Source organism: Hydra viridissima, unplaced genomic scaffold, assembly GCF_058129835.1.
Source record: "Hydra viridissima isolate aposymbiotic clone 2 unplaced genomic scaffold, HvirCarnegie_v1 scaffold_9, whole genome shotgun sequence".
NCBI lineage: Eukaryota > Metazoa > Cnidaria > Hydrozoa > Anthoathecata > Hydridae > Hydra > Hydra viridissima.
The window spans coordinates 484812-512782 of NW_028324308.1; the positions used below are offsets into that span (position 1 = coordinate 484812).

The following is a 27971-nucleotide window of genomic DNA, read 5'->3' on the forward strand; positions in this document are numbered from 1 at the left end:
GCACGCCGTCACACTTGATTGATCTTTGGAATGCTCCGAGGTACTCAGTTATCTTTAACATTTAAGTTTTCCAAAGCGTCGTAAAAAATCTGAAATTCGACTTTATTACCTATTTTTACCTTAAAGTTTCATCAGTTTGATACTAACTTTAAAAATCATATTTTTTACATTAACCTAATGAACTCTTAAAATAAACGAAAGATATCCAATCTATCGCTCAATATAATTAGAATTTTTTTCGACACAACATTAGCTAGATAAGTATTTTTCTCTTCACCAGTGGTGGTCTGTTAATGTTCCGCACAATAATTTCGATTACTAGGACAATTTTTTTTTCCTAAGAATTTGTGTAGCCTTGCTTTTTATAGAAAACATCTAATGGAGTATTTAAAAATTTTAAAAATCACTATAAAAAAATGTTTAACGCTTAAAATAGCATATAGGAGGTTCGTTATTCCTAAGAGGATAATTATTAAAATGAATACGAATATCATTTATAACGGTGCAAAGTTTGGAATCCTCACGAATATGTATTTTACATACTTTTATTGGGGTAATTCAAATATTTCAGCAAATTTTTTTCAGCGCTTTAATCATGAAAAATATTTTTTAGAATGTTGTAAAAGAAAAAGGTTTGTTAAAGCCTTCTTTTTAGGAGAAACATATTAAGAAGATGAAAGTAAAAAACAATCATAATATATTTCTATTTCTCACCTTAACCCCTATAACCCGTAAACTAAAAAAAAAAAAAATGTTCTAGCGACGATTTCTTTTTGATAGCACGAGTGCTATATCGTTAAAGAGACTTCGTCGATGTCGTAGTGTTCCTAAATTGTTTGATTTTGCCGTGTCCTTAATAGTCATTGAACGCTTTTTTGAACTCGATTCACCTAGCTGAACTCCATTAGCATTTGCTTGACAATTAGAACTGCATTGACACGATATTATATCGTGAAATAACACGGTGTAAGTATAGTCACTTTCAACACATTCCATGGTCACATTAAAAGAAACCACTTTAGATGGTTGACAACAAGAGCAAGTTGGTGTAAACACGTTTGAACCAATGGTGGCTTTTATAGATGAGTCACACAAACCACTGCATCCTGTTATCAAATACGGTTTAGTAGATTCGCATCTACCAATTTCAGTGTCTTCTTCGACTAACTTTTGCATACCAAAAACTTTTCGTTTGCAAGATGTATCTTCAATAGGTACTAAAGAAAAAAAAAATTAACTTTGTAGCTAACAAGAGTCATCAGTCTGAAGAGAGCGAAATAGAGGATTCACAACTTACTGCAGTCTGGGCAACATTGATAAGAACGAGAGACTGATTTATAACCAGATGGACAAGCTTGGCAAATATGAGTTTCTGCTTCTATTTGAACGCTAGTATTGGAGGGATAGCACGGATTAGATACTTGTTTGCAAGTAAAATTGGTACACTTATGCGCATCTTGCCAAACTTCACCAACTGCATAAAAACTTCCTTCGTAGTAACAAGCAGGACAATCTAAAATAAAGCCATCATGTCTCATGAAGATCTGAGATCTCATGTACAAACATAAACGCAAGATTTCGAGATAGACGAAGCATCAAAGAAGCGACGGAATCGAAATTTAGCAAAATAATGAAGGCATTTATTTAAAACAATTACTAGACAAAAGTTTAAAAATTTGGTTCAAACTTGATTAAAAAATAAATGGTTCATAAAAATCTTCCAGTGTATTAAAGCATTAAAAACAATAACAGGAGGAAATCAGTTAAAAATGCAAAACAATTACCACTCCCAAATCAATTAACACTGGCGAAACAAAAAATAAAAGCGAAATACAAATATAAAAAAAACTTACAAACAGAAGATGTCGGAATAGTCAGCAGAGATGATGACGTTGGCAAAATTGAACTTCCAACAAATAATGACGAATAAGCTGGAGAAGAAGAGAAGGTTGATAAATGTAACAGAGATGAAGTAGAAAAGGTGGAAGGAAGACTTGTGAAAAAAAACCCAAATGATGATGTAGGATTAACAAACTCGGATGTAAAAGGTGTTTCAGTAATAATAGTAGAGAGAACTTGAACAGAGCTTTCGATGGACACTGTGACAACATATGACGAGGTTTGAGCGACCACTGTAGAGGTCTCTGAAGATACTGTCTCAACCGAAGATACCAATGGGGGAGGAGCGCTAGTAGCAACAAGAGTAGTCACCGGAGGAGCAATGGAAGTAGCCAAAACTTGTGTTGATGATTCAGACACAAACGAAGTCTGCACCTTTTGGCTTTCTGTTACACCACTGCTTGATTCAACAATCACTGTTTGCAGAGGACTGCTGCTAGTCAGATGTATTTCAGAGGTACTTAAACTTGTCAAAACAGAAGTTGTCGGTTCAACAGGAACATAGGTTGAGGTGAGTGATATAAACGAAGTCTCAGGCAAAACAGTGGTTGAAGGCAACTCTATGTATGTACTGGACACAGTTTCAGGTGTTACTACTGATGTCGTTGGGTGTACAAACTCCGTGGTGAAAGGTGTTTCACTAACGGTAGTAGCAGGAGGTTGAACTGAGCTTTCGCTGGACACTGAGACAACATATGATGAGGTTTGAGCGACCACTGTAGAGGTCTCTGAAGATACTGTCTCAACCGAAGATACCAATGGGGGAGGAGCGCTAGTAGCAACAAGAGTAGTCACCGGAGGAGCAATGGAAGTAGCCAAAACTTGTGTTGATGATTCAGACACAAACGAAGTCTGCACCTTTTGGCTTTCTGTTACACCACTGCTTGATTCAACAATCACTGTTTGCAGAGGACTGCTGCTAGTCAGATGTATTTCAGAGGTACTTAAACTTGTCAAAACAGAAGTTGTCGGTTCAACAGGAACATAGGTTGAGGTGAGTGATATAAACGAAGTCTCAGGCAAAACAGTGGTTGAAGGCAACTCTATGTATGTACTGGACACAGTTTCAGGTGTTACTACTGATGTCGTTGGGTGTACAAACTCCGTGGTGAAAGGTGTTTCACTAACGGTAGTAGCAGGAGGTTGAACTGAGCTTTCGCTGGACACTGAGACAACATATGATGAGGTTTGAGCGACCACTGTAGAGGTCTCTGAAGATACTGTCTCAACCGAAGATACCAATGGGGGAGGAGCGCTAGTAGCAACAAGAGTAGTCACCGGAGGAGCAATGGAAGTAGCCAAAACTTGTGTTGATGATTCAGACACAAACGAAGTCTGCACCTTTTGGCTTTCTGTTACACCACTGCTTGATTCAACAATCACTGTTTGCAGAGGACTGCTGCTAGTCAGATGTATTTCAGAGGTACTTAAACTTGTCAAAACAGAAGTTGTCGGTTCAACAGGAACATAGGTTGAGGTGAGTGATATAAACGAAGTCTCAGGCAAAACAGTGGTTGAAGGCAACTCTATGTATGTACTGGACACAGTTTCAGGTGTTACTACTGATGTCGTTGGGTGTACAAACTCCGTGGTGAAAGGTGTTTCACTAACGGTAGTAGCAGGAGGTTGAACTGAGCTTTCGCTGGACACTGAGACAACATATGATGAGGTTTGAGCGACCACTGTAGAGGTCTCTGAAGATACTGTCTCAACCGAAGATACCAATGGGGGAGGAGCGCTAGTAGCAACAAGAGTAGTCATCGGAGGAACAAACGAACTAATAAGCTGATTTGTTGATTGTGATGCTGTTATAGTTGTGGATTTGTGAATGCTTTTTGAAGGCTAGAAAAATACATTCAAAAATGTTTAAAATCATAATTCATTTTTTCTTAATTTTATTGCCTTATTTTCATTTCTTTTTAATTTAACAGTGTATTTTGACACTTTATATATTTCTAATATTTCATTAGAGCTTTTATCTTTATGAATGATTAAATTATTTATAAACAGTTCAATTTTGTATTCTCAGTTTTGAAAAATCTGTAATAAATATGAAAATAACCAATTAGTAAAAAAAAAAAAAATTATATAAGGATTAGGTACAATTAAGTAAACTTTTAAATTTAAAATTTGAATATAATCTACTTTTGTCATATATTTTTTCAGAGATTTAGATCTGAATTAGATTAAAAGCAATGAAGTGTTTTCTTCTGAACTTTGAAAACATAATATATACAAGTTGATAAATACCTTACTTAGATTCTCTTTACAAATCATATGAAATGTGCAATGTTTAATTTATAATAGTTATCTTATCAGATATAATATGGTAATTTTTCTATTCCTAATAGTAAATTACAAGTAATATATACATTTTGGTTCTCATGCATCATCATAACAACCTGGAATGCTTTGAAAAAAACCTCATGCTATTGAGGAAACCAGTAGCATTTAAACTGGATAACTTTAGAGACATTCTTAAACTAAATTTTCTTCTAACTTTAGAGACTTTCTTACCATACTGTTTGTTTTAAATCCTGCAATGCTTGATTTCGCTTAAAATTTGGCTCATTAACTGTTTATTTAATCATATTTTTAGCTTTATACCTTGATTTTTGACTTCAAAAGATAAATTTTAAACAAGTAATCTTTGCTTCTCACTTACATGCAGTTCACAAATAGTTAAGGAAAACACTGAACATCATCTGAATTCTGATCAGCTTTTGCAAAGCAATTTCAGTTTAATATTAAGTTTGAGCCTTTGATCCTATATGGAATCTCAAAAAATCATCCTGCCTAGCTTTGGTCTCTGTTCATCAAAAAAAAACTTGAAAAGAAATCATACAGCGAATCCTGTCATAAAAAAAACTCTGGTAGAATTTTCTATATTATTGTATTGGGTGAACTGGAGAAATTGTAGAAATTAAGAAAACTCATGTTTTAATGCCATACTTGAAGGATTCTAAATATTAAACCATTATGAAAGTAGAGGCCAACTCTATATTACCCTACAGAGAATTTTATTTTTAGTTTCATTTTACTAACAACAAAAAAGAAACAAAACTTTTAAGAAAAATTTGTTACTAAATTTATGTTGTGATTTTTATTGCTGCAAAATAAAATTATCAGAAACTTATCAAAAAATTTTTTTTAAACAATATAAATGTAAAAATGTCTAGCAACTCTCACTCTAGTGCATTTTAAAAGACTTTACTGTTCTTATTCTTTGCATTAGTATTTTTTGTTACTCTTTAATTTTGAATCGATTATCTTCTTTCAACTTCAACATTATAGCCAAAAGGAAACTTGGCAAAAAACTACTTGACTACCAATAAGTAGTGCCTATGAAATATTTGAGTAAGTCATCACACAAACTGATGACTCAACAAAAGAGGTTAAGAAAATGACACCAGTGCATAAACTATATACTAAATAATGTAAATAAAACTGGTTGAACTGGTTTTAGTTAACTAGTTTTAATAAACAATCATGCAAAAAGGTTTTTGATATAACTGATACCCATTCTCCTTGATTAGACTTTCCTATAACTATGTTATTAATTTTTAGTATAACTGTCAAACTCGTATTTCAGAACTCATCAACTAACATGGAAGCTTTCCCACAATTTCTTCTTAGAAAGAGCTTGTTAAAGTCTGCGAAAAAGGAATAATGCTTCATCAAAAAACACAACTAACATTAAAACTAAACAATAAAGACTTTTATTAGATTTTAATCTTAAAAACGTTCAGTTTAAAATGAAAACATCAGTTTTAAGTCTAAGTATTGCAATTTGAAAAAAAAGCCTTTATATGAACAAATATTAGGATAAGATCTGCATAAGAAATAAAGCCATCCAAAAACACTAAACACCCGAATAATTTATTACTGGAACTTTAATATAAATATATTAGTATGAATTCAAAAAAACAGTTGTAAAAAATAAACAATTTCATTAAGTTTTGAAAAAAATATAACAATGCATAAAAAACTTACAAATATCAATGATTTAGGCACAGATGTAGAAAACCTTGAATACCCTTGTAAAGCAGTACTACTCACAGCAGAAGAGAGTGTGACATAAAAATCAGTCAAAAGTGATCGCGGAAGAGTCGAAACAGGCTAAATAAAAACCAATAAAAAGAAATTGAAAGGGCATTTGATTTAACCAGATAACAGATTAAAGAAAGTGAAACAAAAATAAAAAAATTATCAAAATAAAATCAAAAGAAAAACCACTTTTCACAAAACAACCATAAAAACTCAAAAAAAAAAACCAAAAACAAAACAGCCTACCAAAAACGAAGGAATAATAAATGTACTAGTGGGAGAGGGAAGGACAAATGTAGATATAGGAGACACAAAGGAAGACGGGTAAAAGTCAACTGAAGTATAGAGAATAAATTCACTATAACTTGTTTCAGGAAAAACAAGCGATGTTGTAGGATTAACAAATACAGTTGTTAAGAATGGCTCAATAACAGTAGTAGCAGGAGGTTGAACTGAGCTTTCGCTGGACACTGAGACAACATATGATGAGGTTTGAGCGACCACTGTAGAGGTCTCTGAAGATACTGTCTCAACCGAAGATACCAATGGGGGAGGAGCACTAGTAGCAACAAGAGTAGTCACCGGAGGAGCAATGGAAGTAGCCAAAACTTGTGTTGATGATTCAGACACAAACGAAGTCTGCACCTTTTGGCTTTCTGTTACACCACTGCTTGATTCAACAATCACTGTTTGCAGAGGACTGCTGCTAGTCAGATGTATTTCAGAGGTACTTAAACTTGTCAAAACAGAAGTTGTCGGTTCAACAGGAACATAGGTTGAGGTGAGTGATATAAACGAAGTCTCAGGCAAAACAGTGGTTGAAGGCAACTCTATGTATGTACTGGACACAGTTTCAGGTGTTACTACTGATGTCGTTGGGTGTACAAACTCCGTGGTGAAAGGTGTTTCACTAACGGTAGTAGCAGGAGGTTGAACTGAGCTTTCGCTGGACACTGAGACAACATATGATGAGGTTTGAGCGACCACTGTAGAGGTCTCTGAAGATACTGTCTCAACCGAAGATACCAATGGGGGAGGAGCGCTAGTAGCAACAAGAGTAGTCACCGGAGGAGCAATGGAAGTAGCCAAAACTTGTGTTGATGATTCAGACACAAACGAAGTCTGCACCTTTTGGCTTTCTGTTACACCACTGCTTGATTCAACAATCACTGTTTGCAGAGGACTGCTGCTAGTCAGATGTATTTCAGAGGTACTTAAACTTGTCAAAACAGAAGTTGTCGGTTCAACAGGAACATAGGTTGAGGTGAGTGATATAAACGAAGTCTCAGGCAAAACAGTGGTTGAAGGCAACTCTATGTATGTACTGGACACAGTTTCAGGTGTTACTACTGATGTCGTTGGGTGTACAAACTCCGTGGTGAAAGGTGTTTCACTAACGGTAGTAGCAGGAGGTTGAACTGAGCTTTCGCTGGACACTGAGACAACATATGATGAGGTTTGAGCGACCACTGTAGAGGTCTCTGAAGATACTGTCTCAACCGAAGATACCAATGGGGGAGGAGCGCTAGTAGCAACAAGAGTAGTCACCGGAGGAGCAATGGAAGTAGCCAAAACTTGTGTTGATGATTCAGACACAAACGAAGTCTGCACCTTTTGGCTTTCTGTTACACCACTGCTTGATTCAACAATCACTGTTTGCAGAGGACTGCTGCTAGTCAGATGTATTTCAGAGGTACTTAAACTTGTCAAAACAGAAGTTGTCGGTTCAACAGGAACATAGGTTGAGGTGAGTGATATAAACGAAGTCTCAGGCAAAACAGTGGTTGAAGGCAACTCTATGTATGTACTGGACACAGTTTCAGGTGTTACTACTGATGTCGTTGGGTGTACAAACTCCGTGGTGAAAGGTGTTTCACTAACGGTAGTAGCAGGAGGTTGAACTGAGCTTTCGCTGGACACTGAGACAACATATGATGAGGTTTGAGCGACCACTGTAGAGGTCTCTGAAGATACTGTCTCAACCGAAGATACCAATGGGGGAGGAGCGCTAGTAGCAACAAGAGTAGTCACCGGAGGAGCAATGGAAGTAGCCAAAACTTGTGTTGATGATTCAGACACAAACGAAGTCTGCACCTTTTGGCTTTCTGTTACACCACTGCTTGATTCAACAATCACTGTTTGCAGAGGACTGCTGCTAGTCAGATGTATTTCAGAGGTACTTAAACTTGTCAAAACAGAAGTTGTCGGTTCAACAGGAACATAGGTTGAGGTGAGTGATATAAACGAAGTCTCAGGCAAAACAGTGGTTGAAGGCAACTCTATGTATGTACTGGACACAGTTTCAGGTGTTACTACTGATGTCGTTGGGTGTACAAACTCCGTGGTGAAAGGTGTTTCACTAACGGTAGTAGCAGGAGGTTGAACTGAGCTTTCGCTGGACACTGAGACAACATATGATGAGGTTTGAGCGACCACTGTAGAGGTCTCTGAAGATACTGTCTCAACCGAAGATACCAATGGGGGAGGAGCGCTAGTAGCAACAAGAGTAGTCACCGGAGGAGCAATGGAAGTAGCCAAAACTTGTGTTGATGATTCAGACACAAACGAAGTCTGCACCTTTTGGCTTTCTGTTACACCACTGCTTGATTCAACAATCACTGTTTGCAGAGGACTGCTGCTAGTCAGATGTATTTCAGAGGTACTTAAACTTGTCAAAACAGAAGTTGTCGGTTCAACAGGAACATAGGTTGAGGTGAGTGATATAAACGAAGTCTCAGGCAAAACAGTGGTTGAAGGCAACTCTATGTATGTACTGGACACAGTTTCAGGTGTTACTACTGATGTCGTTGGGTGTACAAACTCCGTGGTGAAAGGTGTTTCACTAACGGTAGTAGCAGGAGGTTGAACTGAGCTTTCGCTGGACACTGAGACAACATATGATGAGGTTTGAGCGACCACTGTAGAGGTCTCTGAAGATACTGTCTCAACCGAAGATACCAATGGGGGAGGAGCGCTAGTAGCAACAAGAGTAGTCACCGGAGGAGCAATGGAAGTAGCCAAAACTTGTGTTGATGATTCAGACACAAACGAAGTCTGCACCTTTTGGCTTTCTGTTACACCACTGCTTGATTCAACAATCACTGTTTGCAGAGGACTGCTGCTAGTCAGATGTATTTCAGAGGTACTTAAACTTGTCAAAACAGAAGTTGTCGGTTCAACAGGAACATAGGTTGAGGTGAGTGATATAAACGAAGTCTCAGGCAAAACAGTGGTTGAAGGCAACTCTATGTATGTACTGGACACAGTTTCAGGTGTTACTACTGATGTCGTTGGGTGTACAAACTCCGTGGTGAAAGGTGTTTCACTAACGGTAGTAGCAGGAGGTTGAACTGAGCTTTCGCTGGACACTGAGACAACATATGATGAGGTTTGAGCGACCACTGTAGAGGTCTCTGAAGATACTGTCTCAACCGAAGATACCAATGGGGGAGGAGCGCTAGTAGCAACAAGAGTAGTCACCGGAGGAGCAATGGAAGTAGCCAAAACTTGTGTTGATGATTCAGACACAAACGAAGTCTGCACCTTTTGGCTTTCTGTTACACCACTGCTTGATTCAACAATCACTGTTTGCAGAGGACTGCTGCTAGTCAGATGTATTTCAGAGGTACTTAAACTTGTCAAAACAGAAGTTGTCGGTTCAACAGGAACATAGGTTGAGGTGAGTGATATAAACGAAGTCTCAGGCAAAACAGTGGTTGAAGGCAACTCTATGTATGTACTGGACACAGTTTCAGGTGTTACTACTGATGTCGTTGGGTGTACAAACTCCGTGGTGAAAGGTGTTTCACTAACGGTAGTAGCAGGAGGTTGAACTGAGCTTTCGCTGGACACTGAGACAACATATGATGAGGTTTGAGCGACCACTGTAGAGGTCTCTGAAGATACTGTCTCAACCGAAGATACCAATGGGGGAGGAGCGCTAGTAGCAACAAGAGTAGTCACCGGAGGAGCAATGGAAGTAGCCAAAACTTGTGTTGATGATTCAGACACAAACGAAGTCTGCACCTTTTGGCTTTCTGTTACACCACTGCTTGATTCAACAATCACTGTTTGCAGAGGACTGCTGCTAGTCAGATGTATTTCAGAGGTACTTAAACTTGTCAAAACAGAAGTTGTCGGTTCAACAGGAACATAGGTTGAGGTGAGTGATATAAACGAAGTCTCAGGCAAAACAGTGGTTGAAGGCAACTCTATGTATGTACTGGACACAGTTTCAGGTGTTACTACTGATGTCGTTGGGTGTACAAACTCCGTGGTGAAAGGTGTTTCACTAACGGTAGTAGCAGGAGGTTGAACTGAGCTTTCGCTGGACACTGAGACAACATATGATGAGGTTTGAGCGACCACTGTAGAGGTCTCTGAAGATACTGTCTCAACCGAAGATACCAATGGGGGAGGAGCGCTAGTAGCAACAAGAGTAGTCACCGGAGGAGCAATGGAAGTAGCCAAAACTTGTGTTGATGATTCAGACACAAACGAAGTCTGCACCTTTTGGCTTTCTGTTACACCACTGCTTGATTCAACAATCACTGTTTGCAGAGGACTGCTGCTAGTCAGATGTATTTCAGAGGTACTTAAACTTGTCAAAACAGAAGTTGTCGGTTCAACAGGAACATAGGTTGAGGTGAGTGATATAAACGAAGTCTCAGGCAAAACAGTGGTTGAAGGCAACTCTATGTATGTACTGGACACAGTTTCAGGTGTTACTACTGATGTCGTTGGGTGTACAAACTCCGTGGTGAAAGGTGTTTCACTAACGGTAGTAGCAGGAGGTTGAACTGAGCTTTCGCTGGACACTGAGACAACATATGATGAGGTTTGAGCGACCACTGTAGAGGTCTCTGAAGATACTGTCTCAACCGAAGATACCAATGGGGGAGGAGCGCTAGTAGCAACAAGAGTAGTCACCGGAGGAGCAATGGAAGTAGCCAAAACTTGTGTTGATGATTCAGACACAAACGAAGTCTGCACCTTTTGGCTTTCTGTTACACCACTGCTTGATTCAACAATCACTGTTTGCAGAGGACTGCTGCTAGTCAGATGTATTTCAGAGGTACTTAAACTTGTCAAAACAGAAGTTGTCGGTTCAACAGGAACATAGGTTGAGGTGAGTGATATAAACGAAGTCTCAGGCAAAACAGTGGTTGAAGGCAACTCTATGTATGTACTGGACACAGTTTCAGGTGTTACTACTGATGTCGTTGGGTGTACAAACTCCGTGGTGAAAGGTGTTTCACTAACGGTAGTAGCAGGAGGTTGAACTGAGCTTTCGCTGGACACTGAGACAACATATGATGAGGTTTGAGCGACCACTGTAGAGGTCTCTGAAGATACTGTCTCAACCGAAGATACCAATGGGGGAGGAGCGCTAGTAGCAACAAGAGTAGTCACCGGAGGAGCAATGGAAGTAGCCAAAACTTGTGTTGATGATTCAGACACAAACGAAGTCTGCACCTTTTGGCTTTCTGTTACACCACTGCTTGATTCAACAATCACTGTTTGCAGAGGACTGCTGCTAGTCAGATGTATTTCAGAGGTACTTAAACTTGTCAAAACAGAAGTTGTCGGTTCAACAGGAACATAGGTTGAGGTGAGTGATATAAACGAAGTCTCAGGCAAAACAGTGGTTGAAGGCAACTCTATGTATGTACTGGACACAGTTTCAGGTGTTACTACTGATGTCGTTGGGTGTACAAACTCCGTGGTGAAAGGTGTTTCACTAACGGTAGTAGCAGGAGGTTGAACTGAGCTTTCGCTGGACACTGAGACAACATATGATGAGGTTTGAGCGACCACTGTAGAGGTCTCTGAAGATACTGTCTCAACCGAAGATACCAATGGGGGAGGAGCGCTAGTAGCAACAAGAGTAGTCACCGGAGGAGCAATGGAAGTAGCCAAAACTTGTGTTGATGATTCAGACACAAACGAAGTCTGCACCTTTTGGCTTTCTGTTACACCACTGCTTGATTCAACAATCACTGTTTGCAGAGGACTGCTGCTAGTCAGATGTATTTCAGAGGTACTTAAACTTGTCAAAACAGAAGTTGTCGGTTCAACAGGAACATAGGTTGTTGTAAGTGATATCTGTAATGTTTCTGATGATATAATTGAAGAAGACATTTCTAAGGTTGAAGTTGATGGCTCAATAATTGAACTAAAAACTGATTGTAATGTTGTTTGTACTTCTAATGTTTCTGTAGCAAGAGAGGGTGGAGACATACTTGTGAATAGGTATGATGAAGTCATTCCAGGTATTGATGTTGTTGATTGGATCTGAGATGATGTGAAAAGATTGGTTGAAACAGAGCTTGGCAGTGATGGTGAGGAGCTTATAAATTCAGCTGTACTTGTTAACGATGGAGTTTCTAATGAACTTGAAATACTAAAACTTGATTGAAAAACTGGAACAGAGGAACTTATTGATGATGATATTAATGTACTTGATATGTGTGATGAAGGAAGTATGCTGGAAGTGCAGATTATGTTATTTGTATCTGTCATGTTTTGACAATGTTGACCATCATCATATGTTCCTTCAGGACATCCGCATCCCTCCACTATTGCACCCTTGCAACAGCGTTCCTTAGGGTTGCATTTTTGTTTCTGTTCATTACATGTCTTTGGCACTTGATTATCTGCATAATACCCATAGGAATGACCACAGGGATCACAGCAATCCAACTCTAGATGTAAATTAATTTCTCACAATATTTTGACTTAATTGACTATGTTTAAAAAAAATGATAAAGAATTATTGAATCAGTTAAAACAGGTGTTTGTTTTTTTACTTACTGCACAACCCTTCTCTTCTCCAATATATTGGAACCCCATGTCTATTGCATTCTTGAACATATGCAGATACTGCAGAGCAAAAGCAAGCACAATCACCTCCTGATTTACACAAGCATGTTTCTTGCTTACATGATTCAATGAATGGCTCTGGATTGACAACTTTATGACACTGAGTGAAGTTTCCAGTTTGAATGATATTACATCCTACCAAAGTTAAAGTTTTAAAAATCTTTTTTAAAAACTGAAAACTAATAATAAAAAATGTTATTCTGTTTTAAAATTAGCTTCTAAAACTTAAAAAGATATAAGGAATGCACAAACACTGTACCTTTTTGTGCCCAAGCTAGATAATCAGGATTTCCACTACAAGAATCAACATCTGTAGGCGGTGCACATGTAGATGCTTCATCAGCCCAAGACTTAGCAAACTGCAAAGCATTGTCAGCAGGCAAATTATCAAGTTTTTGGAAGTCATCTTCATCTTTTCCATTAAAATCTCCACAGAGACCAGCAAAATTTCCAGCCCATTTGTGGTTGATACCAGGTATAATATAAACACGATTGTGCTGATCGTACTTGACAGTATAATCCAATTTATATGCTCGTACAATTATGAACAAACCAGACTAATTTGAAAAGGTAACAGTTAAACTCAACAATTAGGCATTAAAAAGCCAAAACCTTTTTTAATGTGAAAAAATGTAAAATTAAACCAAAACAGAGTTTTGTGAATATATGGTCCAATTTATGTCAATATACAATTTAGTATGATTGAAGGTAAGAACAATAGTTTTAACCTTTATACTATGATACTATCTAATTTTTATGTAACATTCTTAGGTAGCTTTTATCAGCTACCTAGTAAGTAGAGAAAGATCTATTCTTCTAAAATTAAATTAAATTTCTATTTGAGATTTTTTTCTATTTTGTTATTATTAAAACTGCAGAACTTTCTTGTGATTGTTTTTGAAAAATCAACAGGATGAATTTGTTGACAGGAATACCGTTGAAAAGTAGAACAAACCAAGTAATTACTTACGAAGTATCAAAAAATAGCTTAATTTTAGATTAAAAATATACCTTAAAAATCTCAACTCCATCAATCACATTTGTTCGTGGCTGAGGATAATTTCCTTTCTTGAAGGAAAGCTTTGTGTCAAGATGATTAACAACTACATTTTCTTGTAGCATAACAATCTCTGCCATGCTCCCATCAAACATTCGCAGCTCAACAGTTACTTCTTTGCACATATATTGTTCATAGCTATCAACACATCTTGTATTACGAATTCGGACATTAAAGTTTGCCTGAAGAAGATCACAGAACTGATTATTACTGTGTTGTTTGCAATCGCTCATCATTATATATTGGCATTTTCCACCATCAAATTTGTACATTTTACCATCAAATGTACGATAATGCATTTGACCAAATGCTGCACAATCGTACTGAGGCTTTGAATCAACACCAGGAAGCTGTCTCCATGTTCGATCACCATTGCAAACCCTTTTATGCAAATATTTAAATACATAAAACTTATTAACATATTAACTTCCAATAAACATAAGAGTTTTATGGTTAGAAAAGAGATGGTTAACATATTCAAATTTAAACTATATATACTTTGCACAATCTGAAGGAGAAACATCACCAATATTAAAAAACTGATCTGCTTCTTTACACTGGCATTGAGTAGGCTCTACGCATGTTCCATTCTCATGTAATACTTTTCCATTGGGACAGAAGCATCCGGATTGGCATCGTAAATCTTGTTTTGTGAGTTTAAAGTTGGAACAAGTCAATCCACAATCAGAATACTGAAGACCTTTTTCTTCACAGTGTGCTAAAAAAATTAAAAAAAAAATTAATGAAAAGATAATTGATAAAACATTGACATTATCTCTTACCAATTAATAATATAAATGTTTTTAAAATGGCAGAGGAGAACTACAAAATAAAAATGTTTAGGACATATTCAAAATTCACTAGCTAACCTTCACAGTTCAAACTTGTACATTCAAATTTTCCTCCAATGCAGGTACTAAGAATTAAAAAAGAATTAAATGCAGGTACTAAGAATTAAAAAGACAGAGCATATGCATAACATTAAGAAAAGTTATGACATACAGCTATAAGTTATGCAATTTATTACTAAGATTGATACAATAATTAAATAACCATCAGGTTTACCAGTTATTGCAACGATCTTGCCTAGTGTCTCCAAACTGATAAATAAGATTATTGTGAAAACATGGGCAATTTTCTTTTTTTACACACTCTTGATTGTTGTCTTCATAGTAGCCTTCTGGACAAAAGCAGCCTTCAATACAGCCACGACTACAAATAAAATATTAATGTATTGCAGTTTCTTAAAACTTTTTTTGTTTTTTACAAGTCTTCTGTAAAATACTAAAACCAACTTTAAATCGATTGGTTTTAAAGAAAAATCTACATCAATATGAATTTTTTCTATTAGCAAAAAATGTAAAATACCCAGATTACTTACTTGGAACAAGCACTTGTATCATTTGTGGAAATATCATGGCAAGTAGCTGGACACTTCAACATTAAACCAGTTATATCAGTATTGCACTGACGATGAATTTTTGGAAAAGGACATTGGATTGCTGTGTTTAAAAGTTTAAGTTTTTGAATTAAAAAAAATATATAAATTTGACATTATAGGCTTCAAAGGAATCTGATTATTGTAAACCCATTTAAAAAAAGACCAAAAAACTTTAGAAGCATAGAAGGAAATATAATTGGTGTAGAGAGCAATTTATGTTACAAAATAAATCAGTTACATAACTTAAATTTAAAAAATTACAAAACTCTTACAGCATCCCTTTGCTTCATCTCTCCATCCATGAACTAAGATGCCTTTGTCCATACACAGTTTTGCATATTGTGAAACAACGCTGCAATAGCAGTTTTGACACTTGCACGCGTCTTGCAAACAACTTTCATAGTGAAAAGCAGGTGGTACAACATTATGACATGCAGCAAAAGGTCCAAGTGAATTACTTAAGATGCTACAACTATCCTTTGCAAATGGCAAATATGTTGAGTAGATCTGGCATGGCTTTTCACTGGTTTCCCAAAGAGATGAATGACACTTTAATGGGTCCTGGTTCACATCTTTGTCATTATATATCCATGCTTGTGTGAAAGCTGTTGCACTTGTCTCAACTGAATCTGAGCGAGTGTGAAAATCATCTTGCTTGTTTTGATTGTAAGTTCCACATAAACCACAGGTTTGATTTTCAAACTCATGACCAACAGTAATGTAAATGTTTTCACCTGTCCAATGAACCATAAATTTAGTTTTTTGGTATTGAAGTATGATATTTTCGTCACCTACGACAGCAATTTGATAGTGGTCTGTGCTAAGAAATGTTGTTTCAACTCCATTTACACTAACTAATGGGTATTTATTTCCAGCTGAATCTGATATAGAATCAAAATTTATACGGGTGTTTAGGGTGGTAAGGTTTACCAGCAATGATCTAACGCAAGAGGTGTACAATTTATTATCACCACATTGGGAATTTTTCACAATGATTTCAAATTCCTTTTTTCCAGTGCCATAATGACAGTGATCCACTAAAACATAGTTGCATTGACCATACATATCATATTGCTTTCCATCAAATGTTTTGATATGAGGATCACCATAAATATGGCATGATGCTGCACAAGGTTTTTTTGCACATGACCATGTCCCACCATTACATGTACTAAAAAAATTTTAATTGTTAAAGTTTTTTTTTCTGACTGTTTAAAGAGATTTATTTGAACAAAAAACTTCAGAAAAAAATACATTTTGTAAAATACTTGTTTATTTTTAATCTTACTTTCTTTAGAATTAAAACATAATGTATTTTAAAACTCTTTGAAACAAATTTAAAAAATCCTTTTTATTCTTATTGAAAATCCTTTTTACTTTTTTCATTTTAATATACTTAATGCCTTAAAAAAAAAAAATCAACTAACCAGTCTTCACACTGCCCACTACGAACACTTCCATGAGGATATCTTACACCATCTCTGTAGCAAGAACACTGACTGCGAGGTAAACAACGATCTGTTGCAGTGTCAAAATAAAGATCAGGGGGACAGTGACAACCATCTACACAATCTGCTACGCATTTGGTGCTGCTCATTAAATTGTTGCACATCTTAGGACATGCACTGCCACAATCATAGTATTGCATGTCACCCTTACATGTCACAGCTAAAATAAATCATGTTCTTTAAATACCTTATTTTATGATAAGGCTTTAATCAACAAGTGTAACTCAATAACAAAGGAAGTTTAAGAATTTTTACAATTATTTAAATCTACGAAAAATGTTTAGGTAATTATAGCCTAATTCTGTATTAAAAATTTGTTTCTACAAAGAGAATAATAATAGATAAATTGCATATTTATAATAATAGTAATCTATATTATACTAATGTATAAATAATTTCTTACGACATAAATCAGGAGCCCTCCATTTAATTTCCTTGCCTAACTTTAAACAAAGTTTGGCGTAAAAAGAAAGTGAACTGCAAACACAGTCACTTCGCAAGTTATAATTACAATACACAACTTCTTGCATGCATATCAACTTGTATGTCTCGTAATCAACTAAATCATGACATGGTTCAAAAGCTTCAGTTTCAATCACAGAGCAAAGTCTTTCAGCATTCTCATATACAAAATCACTATTTCCAGTGGGATTGTAGAAAAGACTCTTTTGTATGAGATTTTCAGAGCAGGAACCTTTATTACTTTGAAAGACACTTGCAAACTCATTAGCACTTTGACGTTGAATTCCATTAAAGTCAACCCAATCATTTGTATTATCTCCATCAAGATTACCACATAAACCAACCAAGCGATGATTTTTCGTTTTTACAGTGCGATATGAGTCAGGAACAGTAATTGTAATATCTTCTCTGCCATCAAAAGTGATAATTACCTGATCTGAAGTTATCACCATGATGTAGCGCCCAGCCTACCAAAAAATGTTTTAAAATAATCTAAAATAGGGGGGAACATTAAACTCTCAATGATATATCAGACTTCCGAAACCACAAAAATTTAGGCTAGATGTATATAACATTTACAAAACAACATACCAATTTAATTTTTGGTGCTCCGTCATATGGTAAACTCACCAAGTTTCCATCAACACGGACAATAAATAAATCACCAATCTTTTGACCTAAATGAACTGCTTTGCCATCTACTTTAATATCAAGAGTGCGTTTCACAGTGGTGTTGTAGTTTACGTTAGGATCATTGTTGACTATTATATCAAAATTACTTTCAGAGTCAGTGTCATGAACCAAAAAGTATGAACAACCAGTTAAAAGTTGATAGTTAAGTCCATCAAATGTATTATAATTTAATTTATCACGAACAAAGCATGTATTGTTCATAGGTCTGTTTAATGTTGACTTTAATCCAGTATTTAAATCTATAAAAAAAACCACAGTAAACAGAACTGGATTTTTTGTTTTAACTAATTTTTTTTTATAAGTTCAAATTAAATTTAAAAACATACAGTGCATTTCACACAATTCCAAAGAATTATAGCTGTTTTTGTTTCCTAAACACCCCTTGTACTGAAACTCAACACATTGGTTTATAGCTTCATCATATCCATATTGATTGGAAGATGGACATGATGTACCAAACACCAAGCCACAAATATTTCCAGTTCGGTTTAAATCTAAATAAAATGGTACAAGAAATATTAAAATGAGAATATAGTATGTGTTTGTGCATATATCACATACATCACATACATTACATACATACATAATACATATATGTGTACATGCATACATACATACATACATACATACATACATACATACATACATACATACATACATACATTCATACACACATACATACATACATACATACATACATACATACATACATACATACATACATACATACATACATACATACATACATACATACATACATACATACATACATACATACATATATACACATACATACATGCGTATGTGTACAAGCACAGCCTTAAAATAATTTAAAAACTAGGTATAAATCATACCACAAAAATGATAACAATTTTCCAATGAATATCTTGGTAAACTTTGCTTAGAATGGCATCTCAGAGAAATATCATTTATGTAACTTAAACAGTATGACTTCTCTTTCACTGAAGCAAATACATTAACGTAGCTGTCTGTGTTATTAATAAAATCATCAATGTAAGTTTTACAGACACCACTTTGAAGAGGTAATTTTTTAACTACCTCTTCATCACATAATGCACCACTGTAACCTTGGTGACATACACAAATAGGTTGACCTGATTTTGAAATTTCACAATAACCTCCGCTTCCACAATTTAAATCACAAACAGCTAAAATAAATTGAAAAAGGTGTTAACAGTCCAAATAAAGGTCAGAAACTATGTAATTAATAATTGGTCAAGATTTTACACAAACAAAGACTATTTATTACCTTGTTTACAAAAAGGATCAATCTGGGTTGAATAAGCCTTTGGACATGTGCATGAAAGAGGACCTGTACATGTTCCACCATTTTCACAAAACTCTTCACAATAGACTGAAATAAAATTTTAAATGACTGCTTATACAGAAAAAATCAATGCAACCACACACCAGTTTAAAGTGAAAACCTTCATTAAAATTATTTTATGTTTTAAATTACAACAGATTTTAGTTAAAAGATTTTTGATTAAAAAATTTAAAAGCTGCTAAAAAAGCACACACACAAGAATCGCATATGGAAAAAAAAATTATTACATGAGTCACATTCAAAGAATAAACAATTCAATAAATATTTTAAAAATAACTCATTCTGTACATTTGTCACAGCTATTTCCCATGTAGCCTGTAGGACATGCACAAATTTTTGCTAAAGGATCTATACATCGACCACCATTTTGGCAATTACAAGATGCAACTAAATTTTTATAACATAAAATTAAAAAACAGCAAAAATTGTTTTAAAAATGAAAATGTAGATAAGTTTAAATTTACTCAAACTTTTTCTAATTTGTTTTCAAAATTCAAAAGTATCGAGATATCTTACTATCAAAAGTATCGAATTATCTTACTATCAAAAGCATCGAAATATCTTACTATCAAAAGCATCGAAATATCTTACTATCAAAAGTATCGAGATATCTTACTATCAAAAGTATCGAAATACCTTACTATCAAAAGTATCAAAATATCACTTTACTCTTTTTATATCTTAAAAAAAAAAGTTCATGAAGACGAACTTTTTATTCTATGAAGCATAAACTCACCCTCAATATCGTTTAAAATAATATCACTTCTTTTTTCTCTAGGACCAACAGGAAGTTCTGGCCCTGAAACTTTAATAAAAAAGTAATAATTCAACAAAAACATCTTTTCAAACAAATATGAGTTTTATAATTAATTGATGACAGATATTTTAATTTGATACTTACCTAAGCAACTTGCCTCGCATTGTTTTAGAGATGAAAAATGATCTGAAGCACAATCTAACTGGAATGCATGTTTGCATCTTCCATTATGGTAGTAATAAGAAAATTTTAAAAAGGTATTGCAGTTTGATGGGTCAAAAATAGAGTTGCATACCTCTAAAATATAAATTAACTTTTAAAAATCTAAATTATCATATACATGCATACTAGATACATACATCATTCAAAAGAAAAAGAATCATTAAAAAAATTGTCATTAAAAATAATATATAAATTTATATCTTTAAAACATAGTCCTTAAGACATTAACAAAAACTATAATGCATGATTTCACATAATAAACAAATAAAAAATTATAGAGCAAGAATACAATTAAAACCTTTATCACATAACAATTCACAATATTCTTTTGCATCGTTTGATGGCAGCTTTAACTGGCAAAATTTTTCTAACACTGTTTGTAGGAATGTTTTACAACTTTGTTTTTTAATGTCTTTCTTCAATGCCTTAATTAACTGTGACTTACATAAACCAGTTAAAAAAGGAGCTGAACAACCTGAAACATAAAAAATATATTGTAACTGTAAAGCTGCAACTATATTGTTCTTAAATAATATTAATGAAGTCTGAAGGAATGCATTCAAATTTGAGTTTCATACACTACTTCATTTTTAATTTACATCAAATACTTTATCGCTCTATTTTAAAATATATTATGCTCTCTGCATGTAATAGTTAACATATTACATATATGATGTAAGGAATTAACATATAAACTTACGAGGGTCTTGTGAGTCACGCTTTAAAAGAGAACCATGCTTGGAAACAGCATCTGGTTGTAAACAAAATTAAGATTGCTTTTAAAAAGCCCTGAAGAAAATACATTTCCAATGCATTACATTTACAAGCTCAAAAGAAATTTACATACCATTTAATGCAACCTCTGTAGATAACTCAAAGAGGTTTTCTGCTGGATATTGAACTCTAAAAGTATTATTAAACATGCTTTATAACTTTATTTTTACTGTGATATATATATACATATATATATATATATATATATATATATATATATATATATATATATATATATATATATATATATATATATATATATATATATATATATATATCAAAAAGAAAAAACAGTTGCATAAATAGTGTATTTAGTAAATTTTAAAAAAACAAACATATTAAAATATCAAGAAGTATTGCTGATCTAACTTAGGATTCTCTTAATGAGGGATATAAATATGTTTGAACTGTCAGTTTCAAGTGACACATAAGCGTCAAATATGTATGTGTAGAGATTGTTTTTGTTTTTTTGTTTGTTTAATTTTCCTGTTGGTTAAGTCAAATCCACAGAAAAAAAAACACCACTAAGTGTATTAGAGCTTGTTCAACCTAAGAGATCAGATGTTTATAGCAACTAAGAGTCAATTTGAAAGAATTAAAGATTTTCAGAGAAACTATTTGAAATAGTTGAAATAAAGTGATTTCTTTATACCAAGGTTATTTGAAGTGACGATGGCTTGGTATACGATGTTTTTTGTTAGGCATTACTGATGTAACTGACACTGTTTTATCGATGCAATTACATGTTTTTTCGTTGACATTTACGTTTTTTTGTAAGATCTGTTGGTTTGAAATTATATCTTTCATATTTGGCATGCAGCTGTAGCTTACTTTGTCGGAATTGTGTTTTTTGTAACATCCTTAAAACGAAATACATTGATTGATTGATTGATTGATTGATTGATTGATTATTGATTGATTGATTGATTGATAAATATTTTGTGGAGATGATGGTGAATTAGAAAACAGGGGCGTCGCCTTGGAGGGGGTAGGGGGGGGAGTCTCCCCCTCCCAGAATCTAAAAAAGAGAAAAGTTGGGAATTTCCTTGCCGAGAGTTGGGACAGTTGGGAAATAGGTGATAAAATCAGAAAATACTTTCTAGTTAAATAAAATTAAAATGTTTGCAAAAATCCATCATCCATCTAATTCTTTTTTGACTTGGACAAATAAACTTTACGTTTATTAAACGACTTATGGCTGTTTTCCACAAGACGAAATAAATTGTGGAGTCATAAAGAAGAGCCCTTTTGATTTCCACGTTGTTTTTTTTTTCGCGCTACTTTTTTTTTGTTATCAACAATAAAAATGGCAGCTGAAAGTTTATGCTGTATGTTTGACTAAAAGCAGTTATTCTTTTTTTTTTTCATACTTTCTACTTTGAAACGTGAATATTTATTTCCATGAATTGATTTCAACATTTGTCTTATTTAATGTTTATAAAAGTTATCACACTTATTAAGAGTGATAACTTTTATAAACATTAAATCAGTTAAAAATTACGGTAAATTATAGTATCTGCATTTGTTTTCCAGCACTAACTATGAAAAGCAAAAGATATAAATTACAATGTTGCGTATGCAAAGCAGTATTTAACAACGACTATAAAACCAGTCATGAAAGATCCATTCATGGTGGTAGAAAGGTTCATATACAAACAGTGGGAGCCCCAGAGAATCCTTTTCTAGCCTCCTTAGCTTCAAAAAAACGAAAAATGGTACCTCAGAATGCTGGTGATGATGTCGAAGTGGATGATGAAATACAAAGTAGTGAACATGCAAAGTTAGACTTGATAATAATTGAAACATCGACTTCAACATGTAGTATATCCATAGAAGAAGAATCAACATCTTCTGATAAAAAATTTGAAGAGGATGCAAGTTCAAAAATTCAAGATAATGATGCAAAAGGGGAAAACTTGGGTTATGTTGTAGTCCAGGAACAAGCAGAGAAACTTACAGAACTAAATTCTAAATCAGATCATTTAAACCAGTTTCCTGACCGAGATGAAAAGGATGACATGAATATTATTAACTTGGATACTTCTGAAGTAAGCAGTGAAACAACAAGTTGGACTTTGCTCATGGGGAATTTGGGTGTTTTAATAGATAATCTTAAAGATTGTAATGACATTTATAAAAAATACTGTAAAGAAGAATTAGTAAATGAAAAATTCGCTGCGATTGAAATTGTAAATGCAACAAGTTCTGTGGTGGAAATGTCAAAAAATGTTTTGAAAATGGGAAATGCTTTTTTAAGAAAACTCGATATCAAAGCTCAAAGTATTATAATTGACAAATCAGATTCATCAGCATTGATAAGCCATGACCCAGGATTACGTCCACATACAATTACAGATAATCAAAAATCGTATTTAATCCAGTTAGGACCACACCAACCAAAACTTGCTAGTTTCCCAAGTGACGGTAAAAATAGATTTAATCCCCAGTGGTACAAAGAGTTTGAACATTTAGAATACAGTACCCAGAAGGATGCCACATTTTGTTTTGTCTGCCGGCTTTTCCCTAAGGTATTTGGAAAGAAGGGAAAAACTGAAGATGCTTGGATAAATGTTGGGGTAAGATCTTGGTCCAAGATGAAAAGCTATGGGAAAGAAAAACTTGGAAAGCTTCAGGCACACTTTACCACTCAAGCACATAAAGTTGCATTAAGTGAATATTGTCACTTTCTTATGAAAAAAGGTCATATAGATCACCTTATTGATAAATCCAATAGACTTGCTCTTATAGAAGAGCAAAAAATAGAGGTACAGAATAGAAAAACTGTTGAAATTCTTATTGATACATGCAAGACTTTAGGAAGCCAAGGGCTAGCGTTTAGGGAATCGGACAGTGCTAATCAAGGTAACTTTGTTGCAGTAGTGAATCTTATCTCTCGCCACAATCCCACACTAAAAGCCTGGATTGAAGATAGAGCCCTTCGTCCATATAGAGTTACATACACAAGTCCATCGTCTCAAAATGAAATGATTAGTTTAATTGCAACTGAATTAAAGGGAAAGATCATAGAAGAAATTAATAGCTCCAATTTTTTTTCCGTGATGGCCGACACTACTCCCAATATGTCAAATAAGGACATAATGAGTATAGTTGTGAGAACAGCCAGTGAAAACGGTGAGATTCGGGAAAGGCTTTTAAAATCCGTTGAATGCACTGATAAGACTGGAAAAGGGATGGCTGAGCTAATTTTATCTTCTTTACATAAAGAAGGCATTGACACATCAAAGATGGCTTTTCAGTCGTATGATTACGCGAGTTCAATGTCTGGACAATTTAAAGGAGTACAAAAGTATATAACAGAAGAAGTTGGCCATAATGTACCCTACATACCTTGTCAAGACCACAGAACAAACACTGCTCTTGAACATGCATGCAATGTTAATACTTTAATACGAGAATTGTTTAATGTTCTCGAACAGTTGCATGTTTTCTTCACATCAAGCACAAAAAGATTTAGTCATTTAAAAGAAAAACTGGAAGACATTGACAGTGCACTACAGCTTGTAAACCTGTCTAGAACAACCTGTCTAGCAAAATCTGTTAAGGCTTTAAATCAGTGTTTAGAGAAGGTTGTTGATCTTCTTCAGAGCATCTCAAATAATAAGATTTTTGATACTAACACAAGAACTAAGGCAATGGGACTTCTGAAAAAAGTAACAACTTTTGATTTCATTATTACTCTTTTCTTCATGAAGAATATCATTGAGAAGATAAAAATATTAACAGAAATCTTAGAAAGTCCAAACTTCAATGTTATCGACAGTATAAATGTAATTGAAAGTACTGCCAAGAACATACAAAATATCAGTAACGATACAGATGCTATGAATAATTTGATTGAAAGTGCAGTAATATTTTCTAGGAAATTACACATTGATGCAGAAAATGATTACGAACGACACCATAGATTAATAGCAATGGAGATGAAAGCTTTTTACCGGAAAGAATTCAAAGAGGTCATAGACTCTCTAGCCATGGGTTTAACAGAAAACTCGGCAGCATTAAAGGAAATATTTGCCCCTATCACCAAAATTTTTAGTTTTCCTTTAAATAAGGATAATTTGAGTATTGAAAACTTAACAAAAGCAAACAAACTTTTTCCTCCTGGATACAAGGATCATATTCCAGACGTTCATGTGCTGAAAAGCCAGATGGAAATTTTGATAGATATCTGTTTAGAAGAAGGTCATGAAGATTTTAAGTCATCAAGAACACCAGCTAAGACGCTGCAAGACATTTTGTACCATGTTGTGAAGTTAAAGGATATACTGAAACAAGCCCATAAATTATGCATTTTTGTAATCACAGCTGCTTATGGTGTAGCATCAAATGAGCGTTCATTCAGTCAACTCAAGATTGTAAAATCACATCTGAGAACAACAATGAGTGACGAGAGATTGGATAGCCTCATGCTACTAAAGTGCGAAAAAGAACTTTGTAAAGGAGTTAACCCCGAACATCTTGTTAAACGATGGGTTCAATTGAAGAAACGTCATATTAAAATCAAACAGTAGACAAAAAATGATAGTGATGATAAAATATTGTGCGTATAAGTTTTGAAATAAAATAATATTTTCCATATTCCTTTGTACTAATTCATTTCCGTAAAATTTTAAACTGCTATATATGCTGCCAAAATGGTTTGTAAAGTTTATTGGATTTGTAAATTGTAACATTTTTTTGGACTGATACAGTTTCACTATGAATGGGTAAAACCTTTAGACGTTTTTTGAATTGAATATTTTGTATAAATGTAAAGGAAGCTATGTTTTGTTAAAAGAAGTCAATAAATACTTATAATTGACAATTCATGAAAGTGAGTGCAATGTAGTATAACAATCAGTAGATTTTGTAAATAGGACAAAAATTGATTTTTTGAATTCTTAAATTATAAAAAACAGTTGTGAAAACTATGTTAAGCAGTTGGGAAAAATAAGGTCTCTCCCCCCCCTGGAATTTTCTCACGCAACGCCACTGTATATAAGAGTAAAGTAAAAAAATGCAAAGAATAATAAACAAATGATAAAAGAAAATCTTAAAAGCAAATGAATTGAAATTGATAAATTGATCCAGTGGAATTTTTGCGTATATTTATCAAACGAAAACTTCTAATTTAATTTCACTCAAAATTTCTATAAGATAAATGATTTCCTTTTCTTTCGTAAAACGCGTTTTTGCTATCTGCGAACTGTGATATTTTATGCAACAAATTTATGAGGAACTTTTTGGTTGCATTACCCTTATTTTATTTTAATTTTCTTTTGCAAAGAAAATAAAATAAAAATAAAATATAAATGACTAAGATAAATGCGAACGCAGTTAAAAACGAAACTACAATTACAGAAACATACACCATTTATACTGCATTTTAAAAAGACTTTAATCTCATCTAGTGTAACTTAACGCATTCTGATGTCAAAAATGAAACCTAGTCCCCGTGTTTAAAACATAATTTTTTGGCGGAGTAATGTAATCCCTACTTACAGCGTTCCTTCTATTGTCGTCCATATCCACGTCAAAATAATTGTGGACCAAATAGTTACAAAGATATACATTTAATCGAACTTTTGTTTTTTTCGACTCACTCAAAAATCTCAATAAAACACGTTTCTAATTAGAAAAGAAAAGAACTTGTCTCATCGATCAAATATCAGAGACTGAGAGGTTTCCTACAGAATATTTGAAATGATTTTAATAAACAGGTTGACAAATTCGCCAAATGCTTTCATCGAAGCGAATGTCTCGTAGTAACGTAAAGTTTTAGGAGATGCTCGACCCGTGCTAATTGTAAATAATCGAATGAGGGTTTCATTTTAATGCTTCTGTGAAACAATGTTACTATGACAAATCAGACAGTGAAATAAAAATGTCTATATTTCTCTGTCTGAGTATAAAATAACAGTCCTATAAATTTTATTTGGGGAATTACGGAACTGTATTCGTATTTAAAATGTTGTTCATATATATTTTTTGTTCATAAATGTTTTCAACATAACTTTATACATTAGTTAACATCAATTAGGAAAAAGAAGTTGCAGCTTGCACATTGCTTCTTTTTTTTTTTTTCAACTCATTGAACTGTCATTTAATTTATCATTGAACTGTCATTTAAATTATCAAAATAAGGAGAACCCGTATACTAATATTCTTACATGTGTAGGAGTTAAGGAGGAGAGTTTGGAAAGAGGTTAGAAAACTGAATAAAATCAAATTTATTATCAAAATAAAACTTATTTATTGATCGGCATCACTTTCCCATAGAAAAGTCATTTTATTGTTTCCACCCAGAGAGTTATTTAGCTTACTTACAATCAATTAATGATTTTTACAGGTTATTCTAACTATTTTTATTCTTAACCGTGAGTTTTCTTAAAGAAAATTACTGAAATTATTGAAAGAGAATTGCTTAAATATAACAGTATGTTTTTCATAAAACAATATTCTATACAATAAAACAGAAAACTAAAATTATTAGGAAATAACTTCAGTTATTTCTCTAACAAGATGTTGAGACAGCATGGTGTTGAGACATTGGACAATTTACACGAAACATATTAGAACTTAAGGCATGTCTTACTGCACATTTAGTGACTAATCATTTTTTTAAACTCTTAAACTACAAGTTTGTATTTTTAAACAAACTGCGCGGTCACAAAAAGAAACGTGAAAGATCTTTAAAAAAGAAAATCTAAAAATAGCAGAGGAACATGTTTTGGATAAAAAAGTAAAAAACATAGAAAAGCCGCAGGTGCGGTATCACTAAGAGTACATTGGGCTACAGAATAAAAACGCTTTAAAATAATCTAAAGTCTTAAAGTTTTTCCACCAACTAGAAAATGTTTTAAATAATTACCAAATTAGAA

At 34.0% G+C, this 27971-nt stretch overlaps 2 protein-coding genes across 3 annotated transcripts; one reads left to right on the top strand and one right to left on the bottom strand.

Annotated features, from left to right (window-relative positions):
* Positions 1–680: 680 nt before the first annotated feature.
* LOC145186001 (uncharacterized) lies at positions 681–26897 on the bottom strand. Of its 2 annotated transcripts, none has more exons than XM_090098217.1 (26): positions 26593–26897; positions 21164–21219; positions 21017–21067; positions 20615–20791; positions 20239–20391; positions 20074–20142; positions 19626–19724; positions 19260–19364; positions 18844–19158; positions 18316–18483; positions 17888–18228; positions 17238–17763; positions 16754–16994; positions 15599–16497; positions 15267–15387; positions 14951–15097; positions 14755–14801; positions 14384–14603; positions 13840–14266; positions 13088–13385; positions 12760–12963; positions 6193–12650; positions 5893–6018; positions 1854–3741; positions 1298–1513; positions 681–1217 (listed from the first exon to the last, which is right to left on the bottom strand). In XM_090098217.1, the coding sequence occupies exons 1-26, from the start codon at positions 26661–26663 to the stop codon at positions 757–759; spliced, it is 13884 nt and encodes a 4627-aa protein (XP_089954343.1). In that variant the 5' UTR covers positions 26664–26897; the 3' UTR covers positions 681–756. The 2 variants fall into 2 exon arrangements, with proteins under 2 accessions (XP_089954343.1, XP_089954344.1); XM_090098218.1 differs by lacking the exon at positions 26593–26897 and adding an exon at positions 21743–22019.
* Positions 22371–25687, top strand: LOC149883496 (zinc finger MYM-type protein 1-like). Its single transcript, XM_090098220.1, has one exon. It carries the CDS (start codon positions 22632–22634, stop codon positions 25620–25622), a length of 2991 nt encoding a protein of 996 aa, XP_089954346.1. The 5' UTR covers positions 22371–22631; the 3' UTR covers positions 25623–25687.
* Positions 26898–27971: the final 1074 nt, after the last annotated feature.

Excerpts from the sequence above, each read along its gene's own strand:
- LOC149883496 (XM_090098220.1), top strand. The coding sequence starts at position 22,632 with ATGAAAAGCAAAAGATATAAATTACAATGTTGCGTATGCAAAGCAGTA.
- LOC145186001 (XM_090098217.1), bottom strand. The coding sequence starts at position 26,663 with ATGTATATCTTTGTAACTATTTGGTCCACAATTATTTTGACGTGGATA. Across the intron at positions 15,388-15,598 it reads AGATGAAGCAAAGGGATGCT|CAATCCAATGTCCTTTTCCA; the intron begins GTAAGAGTTTTG and ends TTTTAAACACAG. Across the intron at positions 3,742-5,892 it reads TGCCTAAATCATTGATATTT|CCTTCAAAAAGCATTCACAA; the intron begins GTAAGTTTTTTA and ends GTATTTTTCTAG.